At 40.3% G+C, this 16,218-nt stretch overlaps 1 protein-coding gene across 3 annotated transcripts in view; it reads right to left on the reverse strand.

Moving 5' to 3' along the window:
• The window catches only part of LOC115055161 (attractin-like protein 1), a 160,115-nt gene that overhangs the window by 88,448 nt on the left and 55,449 nt on the right, over positions 1–16,218 (reverse strand). For all 3 annotated transcript variants that reach the window (XR_003841665.1, XM_029520685.1, XM_029520686.1), the window contains exons 11-16: positions 8,143–8,227; positions 6,771–6,982; positions 6,143–6,261; positions 5,357–5,473; positions 4,661–4,793; positions 272–459 (exon numbers count right to left, since the gene is read on the reverse strand). Coding sequence is in view for 2 of the 3 variants with exons in the window: in XM_029520685.1 (XP_029376545.1) it covers positions 272–459; positions 4,661–4,793; positions 5,357–5,473; positions 6,143–6,261; positions 6,771–6,982; positions 8,143–8,227 (854 nt within the window). In the remaining variant the exon portion in view is untranslated. The remainder of the gene's footprint in view (positions 1–271; positions 460–4,660; positions 4,794–5,356; positions 5,474–6,142; positions 6,262–6,770; positions 6,983–8,142; positions 8,228–16,218) is intronic.

Here is a 16,218-nt window from a genome sequence, read left to right on the forward strand (position 1 = left end):
GGCCTGAGTGTGAGTCTGTATGTCTTTATATGTTGGCCCTGTGTTGAACTGGCAAACTGCATTGGATTGAAATAATGGATTGTTGAAGGTATTAAAGGTCTCAGTTCTCAACAAATCTTTTGTTTGTTTTTTTTTTCAGAAATATCACCATCACCAGAAAAAGCTAAAAATATAATGAATGGCTTTCATACGCGCTGTTAGCATACAGGACCCAAATCCTGTCCCATCATGTTTTTGGATCTGCCTTTTTTACTGATTTTACACCACCCACCTTGTTTTGCAGTTGGTATTTTTGCAGCTCTTCTAGAACAAAATTGACTTGTTTGTCTGTGAGCAAAGATGCAATAGTTCCTCCAAGGTTTTTACAGTAGTGCTGGGCATTATCATAGCTTTCTCTGCTGGAGTTGATCCTCAGGCAGGCCTCCTCCACATGGTGCCAACCCTCTCCGCACAGCTGGCCTGCACACACGTAAAGACACATACTGTTTCTCACCTTCACCGGATGCGTATTATTGTGAACTTCTTGTCATTAGATCACATAAAGCACGGAGAAATACATTAGTGAAAGTCTGGCAACAACCTTGTCATTCTTTCATTTTCACTAAGCAACAAGAGAAAACACATAGCAATGTTGTCAACACCCTGACATGATAAGAGTGGCAATAAAGTCAAAGCGACACAGCTACCTTCAGAGGAGAGCGGCAGCACTAATATTAGCATAATGAAACACTGACAGTTGTACTGCATTACATTTAAAGGTGAACGGTTGTCAGTGATGTTGATATATTCACATGTAGCATGTTGATGTTCAGTTATCATTCATCAAGACAAAAAGGTCGTGAAAAAGTCAGCTGCCTTCAGCTCAATGGAAAACATTGTGACATGAAGGAAAGAGTAGCACTGGGGGAATCCAACTTTGACCAGCTTTTATTTTAAACTTTAAACCCTTTGGCCACACACTTTACAAGTGTATAAAATCAAGCACCTAGATAGGCAGTCTGCCTTTGCAGACACCTGAAGGAATGACTGTTCTAAAAGGCTCACTGAAGTGTGATACTCCAATAGCACGCCGTTGTTACAAGTGAAATTTCTTCCCTTCGAGATCTTCCACCCATTCTGTTCACATATTCCAATTCAGCCATGAAGTGTCAAATCACATAAAGTTGCAAAACCTGGTTCTCTGAGTCTGGCCTGAATACACAGCCAGCGGTGCAACGGAAACAGATCTAACTATGGATCAGAAAATTCCATGTTTGACTCCTGGCTTACTCTGTGTAAACCTGCACTTGGCATTGCCAAAAGGCATTCTTTCTTCCTCTCCACGGGATGCATCAAAAGTCAGTAACCAACTGTTAGCTGTGCTACATTTCATTGTAGGTTGGAAAGGCTTGTGAATCCTTCATTCAGACCCGGGTTGCTGCTATTGCAGCATTTGTACAACCAAATAATGTGCCAAGTCCTCTGCATCTGTAATCTACAGTGATATATTACCGATGCAGAGGTAATCTGCGCGTCTCCCTTGAATATTGCTCCTGCCAGGAATAGTGGGATTGCTTTGGACTGTGGAGCCAGAAACAGCAGAGGAATGTTTGTTTTCATTGTGCTTCATTCATGAGCGACTGTATTCACAACCTGATGTAACCTTTGATTTACCCTGCCGTTTTTGATCACCGGTTTCATTCCTGGTTTGCAACGACCTGATCTTCAGTGACCAAAACAATTCCCAGAAGTCAGAGTTAGTATGTTCGTCAAATCCTCCATCATTACAAATGAGGGGGCCTGGCGGACAACTCATCCCTAAATATATATACAGGCACTTCTTGTTCTACTCAGGGTCACTTGGTAACATCTTGTGGGACGCTGTAATAGCTGGTAGGCTGTTGAATTTGCCAAGATGAAAGGGATGAAAAAGTCATTCTCCCTCCTCTGAGCAATGAGGCGTTTATTTAGGACTCCGGGACTGATTACATTCGCACGGCCATAATGACTTTCATCAAGAACTATTTAATGCTACATAAAAGGAAAATACCTGCTCTCTTTATTTGTTTTACCCAGCTGCAATAGAAATGCACAATAATCAAACATGAGGAGAAAGACAGATGGGGGCTGAAAGGAGAGGAGTATGAAAATAAATAGATAGATTTGGTTACGGTCTAAGTGCACAGAGATAGAGATAAACACATGAGACCATTTATAAAAAGTAGTCATAACATGGTGTCTGTAGCCACAGCTGCCATGACGGTGGAGCTGCTTTTTAGCAACAACGCTCCTGCAAATGTATCTTCCTAGAAAAATCACAGAAAATATTTGTTCACTCTAATGGACCCTGAAACTCACAAACACATTTGATTTATCTGTGTAGCTGGTGACTTCAAGTCTTCTTCACCGGAGTCCAGATCATGCAACACTGGAATGAGGAACAAGTTACAGGTTCTCACAATTGTCCTTTGATACATGCACAGGTCACCAGTTACTTCTGGTTTCTGCAGAGCCATGCCAACCGACATGTTGAGGTTGGCACTGGTTGGACTGTAAGGAAATGTTACTCTGTCCCATAAGGAAAACTAGGTCAAAGGTGACAATAACAAAAAGGGTCACATTGGCCCAGCTACTGCACTAAATCTTGTGGAAGGTGACGCACAGGGGACTCATTCAGACAGAGCTGTGGGTTTAGTGGACTTCTAGGGCATTGACACATTCCTCTTTCTAAATTAGACTAAGACGAGGACCATTTCTTCAGAACTGAGGTGGCATTATGCACAGAACATTGTATTAATGATTCCTCCCTTCTCCTTGATTAATCCTGTTTCAACCAATATCATCAGCGTAAGACATTACAAGATTCTAGCATTTGTCGTGCAACAGGGAGAGCCCAAAATCAGTACTAAAGATTTTCTCCTCAACAATAATAATACAATAATATATTATATAATAAATCAAAAAATACCAAAATTCCAAAACTTTTTGTGAAAAGTGATGAAAGATTAAAAAATGAAAGAGTACAAATGAACAAACCCACAATTTATTGGGTTATACCAGCGGTGGGCTGTCAGGGTCAGTAAGGCCTTCTCTGCTGGGCTAAACATCATATATATATATATATATATATTTTTTTTTTTTTTTTTTCGCCTGAAGTCACGGTCAAACCAAGAGCAGCGGCTCAAGAGTATGAAGGATGTTGCTGATCCCAGTTTGCTCGTCAGCCAAGGATCCATATCCAGAACATCAAGTAAACACGTTTAATTGGCCTGCTTCTCTGAAGTGTGTGTCAGGAATGTACACTAATCCTGCATGTGTACATGCCTGCATGGACATTTGAGGGTGTTTATTTGTGAAAATAAAGCTCAGCGTTAGCAGTCAGTTTAGGATGGGAACATGTAACTGAAGCAAAGTGCTGTGTGCGTGTGTGTGTGTGTGTGTGTGTGTGTGTGTGTGTGTGTAAACCACAAGACAGCATTAACTCAGCAGCTTTGACAAATAAGTATAAATTCTGTGGCTCAGAGATGATTACTGTAAGGGTAACGCTGCCAGACTCTTAATATTGTACAAATCAGCAGCACCACTCCAGTGTCACATATAATGAGAAATAAGATCCACATAATTTTTATGAAACTACATGAGCGCATTTGTGAAAGTGTTGATGCAAGTACGTGTGTGGGGATCCTCGAGGTGTTTTAATTTTTGCTGCATAATGCTACAGCCTCAGGAAGAGGCTTCGAGACACAACTTCTTCTCTCTCATATCTCTTTGGAATAAAATGAGTTTCATGAATTTAATTTGAGCCTTCTCCATCAGAAATAGTCTAATATAAGGAGAAAAAAATGAAACTGTATTAAATAAAATGACGCATTAAGGTTGCAAACATTAAAAAATGGTTGCACAAGCAAGACCTTGTTCAAGGTTTTCACCAATAGTACACCAATATGTGTCCACATATAGTGATGTCATCTAATGGTTTGTGAGCTGTTGTTTTCAAGCTTCCACTTTTTATGAAATGAGTAGGCGGAGCTGAGGAGGGGAGAGGGCTGGTTCTGACCTGCTATGTAGCCTGTCCTGATTGGATGGTACAGTCTGTCAATGTTACTCGAGCCACACCCCTCGCTGTATACCCTGCTTTATGGTCTATTTTCCGATAAATCGGGGGGCATGAAAATATGTTTTAGTGAAGATGAGGTAAAACTAGAGATTGAGACCATTAAGTCATTAGGAAAACTTTTACTGAGCTAATAAATTAACCAAGAAGTTGGATAATTTCCCTATAAACTTCAATACAATTGAACTTTTTTGTACAACTAGTGGAGTTACCCTTGATGGTCATTAAGTTAAATAAAGGCCCTTAAGTGTTGGCTTCCCTTTCAGCCCTTGTGCCCATGTCCACTTGAATAAAAAGTGTGTGTGTCACACTGAAGGAATCACTTTATCAGTTAACAAATGTGCCATCGCCATAGAGACAGTACAATTTTAAATCCCTAAATTAAGGAAACTTTCAGAAGATTCCGTGTTGCACCTTTAAGTGTCTCTGCTAAGTAGAAATTAAGTATTAAGTCCTAACACTTAGGTAGAAAATAGATACCTCAGGTTGGGACACATAAGTTTTATGATAGTGAGCGGCATACATGCTTGTTGCGTTAGTGTGCGTACAATGTGCATGTGTGTTCACCTGGCAGTGCTTGACATTCCTGCTGCTGCGGTTCCCACTGACAGTGGATGTTCATTGAGCAGCTCCTGCAGTTAGCCAGTCTGAAACACTCCTGGTCCTCCCTCTGTTTACATCTGGACGAGTCTCTCACTGCCTTCAATCCACACACACACACACACACACACACACACACACACAATTTAGAGTCACCAATCAACCCAAACATGATGTCTTTGGATGGTGGGAACAAACCACAGTACCCAGAGGAAACCCATGCAGGCACGGGGCGAACATGCAAACGCCACACAGAAAGGCCCCAGGCCGGGAACCGAACTTAACAACCTTCTTATCGTGGGGCAACAGCACTAACCACTATGGCGCCACAATCACTTTGTTAGATACAATACTTTCAAAATCAAAAAACACCATTACTGAGGACTACTTTTTTTTTGGCTTGTGATTTTATTGGATTTTTAGACTATAGTTTTAACTAATAAAAGACCTATTTATTACATAAGAAAAGATGCTTGGTTTTCACACAGTTGCAGTGATATTGATGGCATTTGACGAACATGAGAGCAGAGGTCGAGTGCTTTGCTTTTCACGCAGGCCAGGATTTTTAGGGTTTCTCTGTTCCACTGTTGTAAGCGTGGTGCCTCTGTTCCCATGTTGGGCCACCAAAGCAGATCAAAATCAAGTGTCAGACAAAATACACACTTGTCCCTTCCTTCTGGATCCGTGCTTCCACAAGCTCAGCTGGTGTTCAGACAACATGGATGGAGGTGGAGACAGAGACAGAGCACCGCCATGCTGCTGGGCCAGCTCCAGAGTCAGCTGCACAAATATTTATATTCACACACAGGCGGGCACACACAAACACACAAAAGCATTGTGCAGTCACATTCAGACAAATAGAAAGAGTTGAGAGTCAAAACAAACAAAGGGACAGAGAGAAAACAAAATGATAAAAGACAATTAAGTGAAAGTTATGAATTTAAACCCACCTCATAAAATATTTATGTTATTGTTTACATTTTCATTGTTCATGTTTGAAAGTTTAAAAGATGAGGAGATTCAGGTGTTTGGCTGAGGGCGGGGCAACTGCTTTGCTTTACTGTCACCTTTGATACTTTCACTGTGTTCATTTAGAGGTTAGACCTAATTTAAAACAAATAATAAAGGAACACATATGCATCTACGTCAAGATTATGTGGAACCCCCTGAGGAGTTTTCATCTTGACTTTTTACCCTGCAGTCAGTGAGCCATTCTGTTCTCCAGTAGCGCTCATCTAATGCAACTTTTGTACCAAAATGTCTCCTATGACTATATAATGTAGCAGACAGACAGAAGTCTACCTCACAGAGCACCTTCATGCTTTGCTGAAAGAAATTAACCTTTCAGATGACTAATTTCCCTTTCAGAAAACAGCCCACTACAGTACGTTTTCTTCGCCTAAAACCAATGCAGATGAATACTTGGTGAACCTCAGTGAAAGGACCTACCACGGTGCAGTTGCTGGAAGCAGAGATGCACTTCTTGTCCTCACACCACTGACAACCCCAGGTGTTAGCTGTGCAGCTCGCACAGTCTGAGAAGCGGAAACATTGTTCGTCTGTGCTGTCTGAAAAAGACCACAAACTAGTCAGTGATAATAGTGAAAATGTAATCTTGTTGATCGAAAGACTCAATTCTTCAAATGTAATAATTATTGTCTGTATCCTCATAAACTCCATCATTTCTATGAAATTGATGCATCATATGATCATATTCTCTCTCTCTCTCTCTCTCTCTCTCTCTCTCTCTCTCTCTCTCTCTCTCTCTCTCTCGAGAATTATATATGATGCACATCTGGCAGAAGCAGATGAGGGGGGAGAGTTTGCATCCATCCTAATTACTTTCAAATGAGGTAATTGTTGACCTTCTGTTCCCATAATTAAGTTATGCAAGCTAACCTCAAATAAAGCCACGGGAACGATTATAATTATTTCTCTCCGAAAAATGTATCTTTTCAGAGCAGATCTCCTGTGTGATTGTGCTTTCCATTTCATTTTAACAATGAAACTAGACAGTCCCAGACATGTACAAATGGCAAAGAAACAACTGAGAAGATAGGAACACAGGATGACGCACCCAGCCTTGGAGGGCAAAGCAGGGTAGGTCGATTCTGGTGAGGCGGTTTGGGCTCCCAGGGGACACATCCGCTTTTGACCCAGTAGCAGTGAAGGCCAGGTCCGGCGGCAGCACACAGAGCTGGGTTAGAAAAGGCCTGGCATGACGGAGGGGTGTAGGCCAGCACATCATTTAGAAGAAGGCCTGAAAAACCCCCGAAGATGTACATGGAGCTGAGGAAGACACAAAGGTCCGACAGACAGTTTGTTTTAAAGAAACATCTGCAGAGATGAAGGCACTTACAGAAATGGTAAGAAAACATGTAAACCTTTAGAAAATAAACCTGAACTTAGGTTTGGGGGTGGGGATCAGGGATGTTTAAAGCTGGCCTTCTGAAGTTCAAAGCTGACATTTCTGCGCTCAAAGATGACTTTTTGGTGAGTAAATGGTGTTAAAGGGTCAGCACTGAGTTTCTCTGCAGCACAACTGAACTCTTCAAAACTTTTCTAGTTCGAGAATTTGTTCTCATTTGCAGTTTTTCAAAGACAAAGACCTATTTTTTTTTTCGGAAAAAAAACAGATCTTTGACCATTAGACAGTGTAGAGGTAATCCTGCAATCCACACCAGCTCCCAGGTCCCAATAATAAAATGTATTACCAATAATTGGAATGATAAATGATTGGACAGAAAAACAAAACACTTTAACTGAACAAAGTCAAAGACTATATAGTACCGCTCTACCTGGGTGTACCTAAGCGTACCTCAGCTCTGAAGACTTCCCCATAATCAATCAATCAACCAATTAAACAATTAGTTTGACAGTGAACATTAAAGACACAAGAGGGGTGAAAGGAAAAGACTGAGAAAAGGGCCATAACCTAAATTATATCAATAAGCTCTTTTGCACAAAGCAAAATTAAGTTATAGACATGCAGTTATACCGATCAGCTTGTGGAGCAATAAACATAAGGATTCAGCTTCTCCATCAAATAAAAACTACAATTTCTTTTATTTAATTACATTTCTTTTTAACTTCAAATTGGCTTTCATCCATTTAACTTATTTCATGTATATGATTATGATTGCTAACAGCAATGAGTCAAGAAGAAGAAATTTAACAAAAGACATCTTACATTGTGACAGTATCTTGTTTATATATATGTCACAACGTGATGACAGCACAAGGTAACATCATCAGCCAAACTGTGTTCCCTGAAACTGACATATCTAACAGCTTTAAATTTCTTTTTAGTAAGCAACGTTTTTGCTTAAGTCAGAAAACCTTTTCAAATATTCTGTGCAACACCCTTAAGGCACCCACACAGCTAATGAGAAATTGAACTAAGCAAGGCAATAAACCTCAGATGGGGAGTATTGAAGGGAGAAACTCACCTGTTGCTCACTACAGCAGTGTGTCCAAAGCGATTGACGTTTCGGTGCAGACCTGGTCTGGGGAGGACTGTCCATTCATCACAAGCTGAGGACAAACACACAGACATACAGTGGACATTTCCAAGGTCAACCTCAGATCTAACCTCCCATGATAGATGGGAGTGGCTTAAGCCTCTCATGGGAATATGCAGCACAGATTATGGATGGACAGAAAGCTGGAAAAATGTTCATTGCAATTTGACTTTGTTAGTTCAGTGAATATGAGATAGAGTAAATGCACACATTCAAATAATCAGCTTGTCCTCAAGTCTGATCAGGAGCCACTTATTTGAATCAGGTGTGTGTTGGAGCAGAAAACATCTAAAACATGCAGGACCGGATTTGGACACCTCTGGAGTACACCATGATCAGATCGAAGCTGCAGCAACCTAAGTGGATCCATTCTTTACTTTTTAAAATACGCAGATGTGGCAAAATGTAGGTAGACGGCTAAATACGACACCCAAACCTCACATGACTGTAGCGAATGTTGTTAGGCCCTAATGTGCTGTTACAACAGCTTCTGCTCCTCCGTTCAGTGAGAGGGTTAGGGTTAGGGTTTGGATTTTACAACTTGTTTATGTTTTAATGATCTCTACATGCTTCCATTATGATAGTGTGTATCTAAGTCTGTGTGTTGTTGGTGTAAAATGTCTCATTCATCCAGATGAGCGTTAGCCGGATCGGCTGGTGGACTTGGTGGACGCGCGGATACCAGATTGCTAATGACCTCATTAAGTGACGTAACCGCATGCCCTGGTTTAGCATCGAGGGAGGAGGCGGAGGATGGAGGTCATTCTCATTGTAACAAGAGCAACTGGTTCATCACAAGCAAGGGTCAAAGGCCATTTTGTGTTGTGACAGACAAACTAGATCCATGTTCAACTTAAGAGTGGTAAAACTCCAGCTAGTTTAACTTGTTAAAGAATGGAGATGTTTTCATATAAAGTCATATAAAAAGAAACATTTCAGGAACACTACAGCTGTTGCCTCACAGCAAGAAAGTCGTGAGCTTGGGGCCTTTCTGTGTGGAGTTTGCATGTTCCAACTTTTGTTGATGATTACAGTTTCCAGTGCTTTTATCCAGAATATTATATTTCCTATTTTTGTGTTTTGTTTCAGGGACTACAGTCGTCCGTTACCGTGAGCAGTCTTTCCTGAGTCACATTTATATGAGCTGAGGCTTTGCTGGTTCTGAATAAGTGCAGAAAAATGACAACTTTAAGAAGAAAAACATAAATGTATGAAAAAACAAAAAACTCTAAAAGGGGTAATTATGCTGCTGATATTGCATTTGGGAAGCTCTGGGAAGCAATAAGCCATTTTAAAGACATTGTCACCTCCCAGGTCTTTGTGCATTTATATAATCTCGGGTTGTGTGGATTTGTCCAACATCAATATTCAGATTTAGATATTAAAATTAGACATATTTGACCAGTCTGTATAGGGATTTGAATGTGAAACAACTTTGCAGAGGCTATTTCAATTTGGTGTAGGAATACAGATGGTCTATCAGCTGTACACCAATATTACTTGTAAGGCTCATTATTAAACTGACACCTCTGCTCAGGTAGTCAGGTAGTCAGCGGCAGCTCAAGCTTCACACTGCTATCTGAAAGCTAAAATCCATATGTGGTGTTAAAAGTATTTTGCACATGTGGCATTTGACACTGAACACTAAAATAAGCTTGGGTCCTGCAGGGAAGTCTCACAATTGTCTTTTTCTCCCTTGAAAACAGTTCCAGTCATTTCAGCTGAAGATCAGGCACCTAAACAGTTTATCCTCCTTTTAAAACCTTTTCTTTAACACATCTGAAACTGACTTTCACAAAATATAGTATGATCTCTATTTAGGGAGAGATTTGAAGTTTGATTTTTAATATTGTTTACAACATCATATTCTGGGCTTGGGAAATCTTCAGGTTTTATTGACCTGAGAAAAGCTTGGCAGTTACATTGAAGTTACATTTTATTACAAAAATAGTTTTTTGTTTATTTTAATGGTATGAGGCATAGAGCAGCATACACTAAATAAATTAATTTAAATAGGATGGATGTCTTGTGGATGCTATTTGGGGGACAAAATGTCGAAAACTGACAGTGTGTGATCTTGTAAAATAATAACTGTCACATTCACAGTTAATATAAATCTTTTTCACCACCGCCATACAGCAGACACAGGATGTCAGGGATGGGCGGGCCGATTGCTGCTGACCTTTGCTTCAACTGCATTTCTAATCATTTATGAAGCAGCAACACAGTTCAAAGCAGACATTCAGATGTTCTTTTCGTACCAGCCAAATCACCCACCTCGCCTCCCGTTCACAACAAACAGCAGGGACTAAAAGAAACAGTGAATGAAGCTGATTTATGCAGTTCAGTGGCCTCAAGACGTCCCAGAGTGGCTGGCAGCTGAGCTGGCTAACACTTACACCTGTTATATATAAGATCCAGGTATCTGATGACTAAAATCTATATATTTATAGATTTATATTTAAAATGACCAAGGGGCAAAAGTGTGTGCACATAGATGATACAAATTTCTTGAACTTGAAAACTGATGGAAACAGGTTAGGAAATATTCCATATTGCAGCACCTCAGTCTCATGACACGGCTTCAATCGAAACAGCATATATCAGTGAGCTGCCACTCAGTTGGAATTTCCCTAAAGGATTAATGATGACACAAGTATCCATCCATCCATCCCTCCATTAAAACTAACCATAACTACATACTGCAGAGAGCAATCTCTTGACAATAAACATGTTATGGCAAGAGTTGAAAAGCCCAGCTCACCCAACCTCCACATGCAGTTCAAACTGCTGCCTCTAGATAAAAAGAAAAGGGCCTCAGTGACTCCTAATCCTATCCTGAGACTCTACCAGGCACACACGTTAACCAATCACCCTGAGACCGGGGCTGCCAACCTGTCCAAACAACTGCAGATATTTATCACATGCTCTTTCACTCTTTCTCTCTCACTCACTCACTCACTCACACTCACACACACACACACACACACACACACACACACACTTTAATTTCCTCTCAGGATATGAGAAAATCTGTGTTAATAATAATGGTGGGACAGAGAGAGAAATCATGATCGAACCAGGCAGACAGCACGGGTTGATTGACAGTTTGATCTGATCTGCACTAATGGTGGTCTTGATGAAGAATGTGGGAGGAGGAGGAGGAAGCTAAGAGGGTTGGGGGGGGTGGGTGGGGGTTAACGGCAGCCACTATCTGCTACTTCAATATATCACAGCGCCAACAGCTTTCAAACAAGCTTCCAACCTGCCCTGGGCCTTTCAGTGTGCTGTGCCGTGTGCATGTGTTCGCATTTGTGTTCATCAGAAGTGTGTTTGTGTGCAGCATGCAAGTCAGTGGGTGTGTGCCCATGGTGTGTCAAGTTGGAAAGGACCATGATTTTAATCAGATTTCATTTCTGCCACAAATCTAATTAGAAGTGTGTGTGTGGGGTGGGGAGAGCTGCAGGGGCAGAGAAAGAATTAAATCCAAATTAAAAGTGCCTTCCGGGTCAACCTGAATCTAATGTGTGGCAGCAGAAGAGCAGGAGAAGCTAATAACAGCTTGTTGCCCCTCCAAGGTTAGCGCGACAAAACAAAAACAAATTAGCACTCAAAACCCTTCTGCTCGCAGCAAGAATGCAGTCAGAGAGGAACGCAGGAGCAAATGAAGACAACAAAAAGGAAAGGTGATGGGGAGAAGTGACTTCCACAGGTGGAACTAATTAAAGTCCTGGAGAGAGGAGAGATGGCAGAGGAGAGGAGAGGGGAAGAGAGGAAAGGAAATGAGGGAAATAAAACTTTGAAGAGAAATGTCTATCACCATTGATGGTGAGTCCTTGAGTTTGTAACAGTCATTTTTCATTGTAGATTGTTCAACACCACAGTGTTTTCACTGACGCCCACAGTTCAGACCTGCATCAGTTTAATAACAGAATTTCTGAAGTCTGAATTTCTCAGCACCTGCGTCAACAGAGAAAAGTCATTTCTTATCTTATCTGGATCATTTTCCAAAAACTGAACTCGCAAATAAAGCTGTTTACTGTGGCTGTAGTTCTCTATTCCCATTTCAATACTGTAACTCATTTTAGTTAGCGGACAGTTGATCTTTTTCCAGGAAAGTAGTTGGAAATTAAAGGTGTGTGCATGTGTTCGAAATATGAAAGTATCAAATGGGACTAAGTGACGAATAACCAATTAAGTCCATGAAATCCTGCTAGACCTGAAAACTCCTTCTTTAGCAACTATTGTAATCCTTGAATACAGCAAGTCACAAAAGATTGCATGTAAATCTACGATGTCACATTATCTGTTTCATCGCATCTTTGGTCTGATTTCTAAAATAAGTTGAATAAGTTGTTATTTTAGTCACCTCATGAGTCTCTGTTCAAATTGTTTTGTGCTCTGAAACACAGTTTGAGTAAAAATGTATGTCACTGATCATAAAACGTGTCATATTCTCATGAAAATCATTGAGGAAAGCATTCATTCATTCATTTTCAACTGCTTATCCAGCATATTCCGGGTCACAGGGAGTGCTGGAGCAGGGCGGGGTACACCCTGGACAGGTCACCGGTCCATCACAGGGCCAACACACAGACAGAGACCAACAACCACTCACACTCAAACTCAGACCTACGGACAATTTAGAGTGACCAGTTAACCCAAACATGATGTCTTTGGACGGCCAATTTGGACATTTGCGAACTGGTTTCAGTGCAGCCAAAGATGTGCACTCATCCTGGATAATGGAGGCTACAATGGTTGGGTCTTTCATGACCCAGCCTGAGCCAGAATTCATGCTCCATGGTTAAGAAAGAAAACAATATAGTAGAAAACAGCAGCAACAGAAAGCCTGAGGATTAAACTGCGTTAGGCCTTAAAGGTTGCTGAGTGACGGGAGTGGCTTTGTGTGTGTGTTACTAAACGGTAGAGATGGGCAGACAGTATAGTCTTAAAAGCTGACAAGGGTTTTAAAAAGCGCACAACCCATTATCGTAAAAACTTAACATAAAAAGACAGGACACAGTGGCCAGTGTTAACATACCCCTGTATGCCTCAATAACTAATACATTCTCATTTATCTACCCCACAAAATACCTTTAGCAGAACTGACAACGCATTTTATGAACACTGACAATGACCAAAAGATTACTGATAATGTAATTGGTACTTGTTAGTATAGTGTAAAATAAAAAAAATAAAAAAATGTATTTGATTGAAAAAGCTTATTTCAGAGCATCTCTCACTATAGAATCTTTCTTCCCCTCTTTTCCTCTAAGCTCCCTTTGTTTTTTTTTTTCTTCTCGTCAAACCATCAACCACCCTCCCTCCTCCGTCTCTCCTCCCTCCCTTCCATCTCTGCAGTAAGTGAAGGAGCTGACTGATGGACAATAAAGTTGCGAAGACCTGCAGATACGAGCAGTGATGAATAAATGATGATATTTACAAAGGCGGGGGTGTGCTTGCACAAATATGAGGGACATGTAAATATACACATTTATTGCCAGTGTTGATGGACCAAGAAAAGAACACGTCTTTTTAATACTACATTGATGCTCTATAAGCAAATGCTTTATCGTTTTTTACCTTTGAATTTGCCTTTTACTCACAAGCTGATTATCTGCATTACTCTGGTATACCTTTATGGTCCTTAAGTAATTCTTTTTCTCCAACCTCAGGGGCTTCCTTTTCTCTTCTTAAATCCCTCCTCCATTTATTCTTTATTTCTCTTCTGCTCTGTGCATGTCCTTCCCTCCTTCCTCTACGCTCAGCTCTTTTTTCATCGGCTTCCTCACATTTGCCACTTTACCTAGAAAATCCTCCCTGGTATTTTTCCCTTTATCATGTCATTTATGTGACACAGAGTGACACAAAATGAACAATATAGAATGTAGAAAAAAAATATTTCAAATCATTTTTACAAATAGCTCAAGGTTCTGCCATATCTCGAGGACTTGGAATTCCTCAACCTCAACGTGACCACAAGGGTGCAACTTTGATCATAACTGCGCAAAGTTCAGGCCAGCTGTGACTGTGGAGAGAGAGAGCTCAGTGGTTTGATTCCCGGCTCCTCTGCTCTGTGTGCCCACGTACTAAACTTGCAAGAATGTACAAATGTGATGTATGAGTGAGTGGGAGTGTTGAATGTGGGGTATTTTAAAACACCACTAAGTGGTCACTACAACTAGACAGGCATTGCAGTCCATTGACATTTAGTGGATTGCTGGCAGCTGCCCAACTCAGATTCAACCATAATACTGAAATTGACTGAAAACTGAAATTTTACTCAAAAAAAAAAAAAAAAAAAAAAAAAAAAAAAAAAAAGGGAAAACATTCAAAGAGCTTGAAGAGGCAACTTCATGTGCTAGTTTTGTCTTCAGAGCTTAAATTTCCAGAGGGAGACCTTATTTAGGTGAGGACAAAGAGCCAAGGTCTCATACAGTTACAATGTCTCCAATCTAAAATGATCATAACTCATGTTGTTGTTAATGTTATTCTGTCTGCCATTCATGTCACACTCAGTTTCACTACAGTCAATAATATGATGCACCATGTGATTAGAGCTCTAACATTCCACCTGGATCTCCTCAGGTGTTAGACATGTTGAAATCAATAGCAGTAGGGGATACAGGACAATTCAAGGAGTCCTATACTGAATTATAAATATAATTCATACCTAGACAACCTGGAGACCTCCTAAAACAGAGAAACAAGTCATATTCACATTTGAGAAGCACAAAGAAAATGAATGCATTCATATTCTTATGATATTAGATGAGTGATTAATTCAGTTTAATTCTGTGCCAAATAAAAAAAAAAAAAAACTTATGAATGTACCAAGAATTTTATCATGAAAGACTTTCTTTCTAATCACACATGTGATTTCATGCTCATATAAAACACAATTAACTGTCCAACTTAAACACAATCTTATTAGGACACGACAGTGGCATCACCTGTTGAGCCACCCTCAGGATTCTGCATCCACTGTCTTTATTCTCCCTAAAAGAAGTCAGCCAGCATTTTAGTGTGTGTGTGTGTGCGCATGTGTGTATGTGTTCATCCTGCCCCATACAGAGAATTTCTACTTACCTATACATCCATCTGTCTGTCTTAGTGCTTATATCTCTGCTCCCCATTGTTTCTCTCCTGTTCAAAGTTGGCGTACTCCTTCATTTCCTCTCCCAATATTCCTGTCATCCTTCCATTTTTCTGTCCCTGTCATGGGGTAGAAACTGCCTTGTGCCATCTGGTCTATGGTGCAACTGGGTATCCTGTAATGGGATCTTTAATCATCTGTACCCTCTACCTGTGCCACAGTCTCCACAGAAACGTCTCCTGTTTTGTTCTGCCCTTAAGATTTATTTATCCTGTCTTCTGTTGCTATTACTGTAAGTTTCTCTTTTCATGTTTCTATCTATAGTGTGGACCAAATATGTTCAGGTGCACATTAATACACACCAGGAAAACAGTAAGAAAAACACAACCAGTCTCTAACCTGATCAATCACTTAGCTCGTTATTTTCAACCCTCTAACGACCCAAAGGAGAGGCTCCACAAATATAGTAGCATAGTAGCACTGCAGTGGCAGACATAAAGGGCCTTGATTGTCATGTTTACAATATTTATTATTATTATTATTATTATTATTATTATTATTATTATTATTATTATTATTATTATTATTATTATATTTACGACCACTAGATGTCTCATAGCAAAAACATAGCTATTGGTGATAATCGCCTGCTGCCAGATCATCTGTGGGCTCAACAGTCTGCTGGAAACACAACAGACTGTACACTGGACACATTCTGAATGATTAACAATAGCCAATAAATATTTTAACTCAAATGAGTTAAGCATGATTTGGTGCCTCAGTTATTATTGCTACAGAATGTAGTTGGAGTAACTATGTTGGATGATATAGAGCGCTGTATCTTCTGTAGAGAAAAAAAAAAAACCCACACGCCATTGGCTTATAATTGGAGAGGTCTGAATGCT

The sequence above is a fragment of the Echeneis naucrates genome, chromosome 15 (assembly GCF_900963305.1).
Source record: "Echeneis naucrates chromosome 15, fEcheNa1.1, whole genome shotgun sequence".
Classification (NCBI taxonomy): domain Eukaryota; kingdom Metazoa; phylum Chordata; class Actinopteri; order Carangiformes; family Echeneidae; genus Echeneis; species Echeneis naucrates.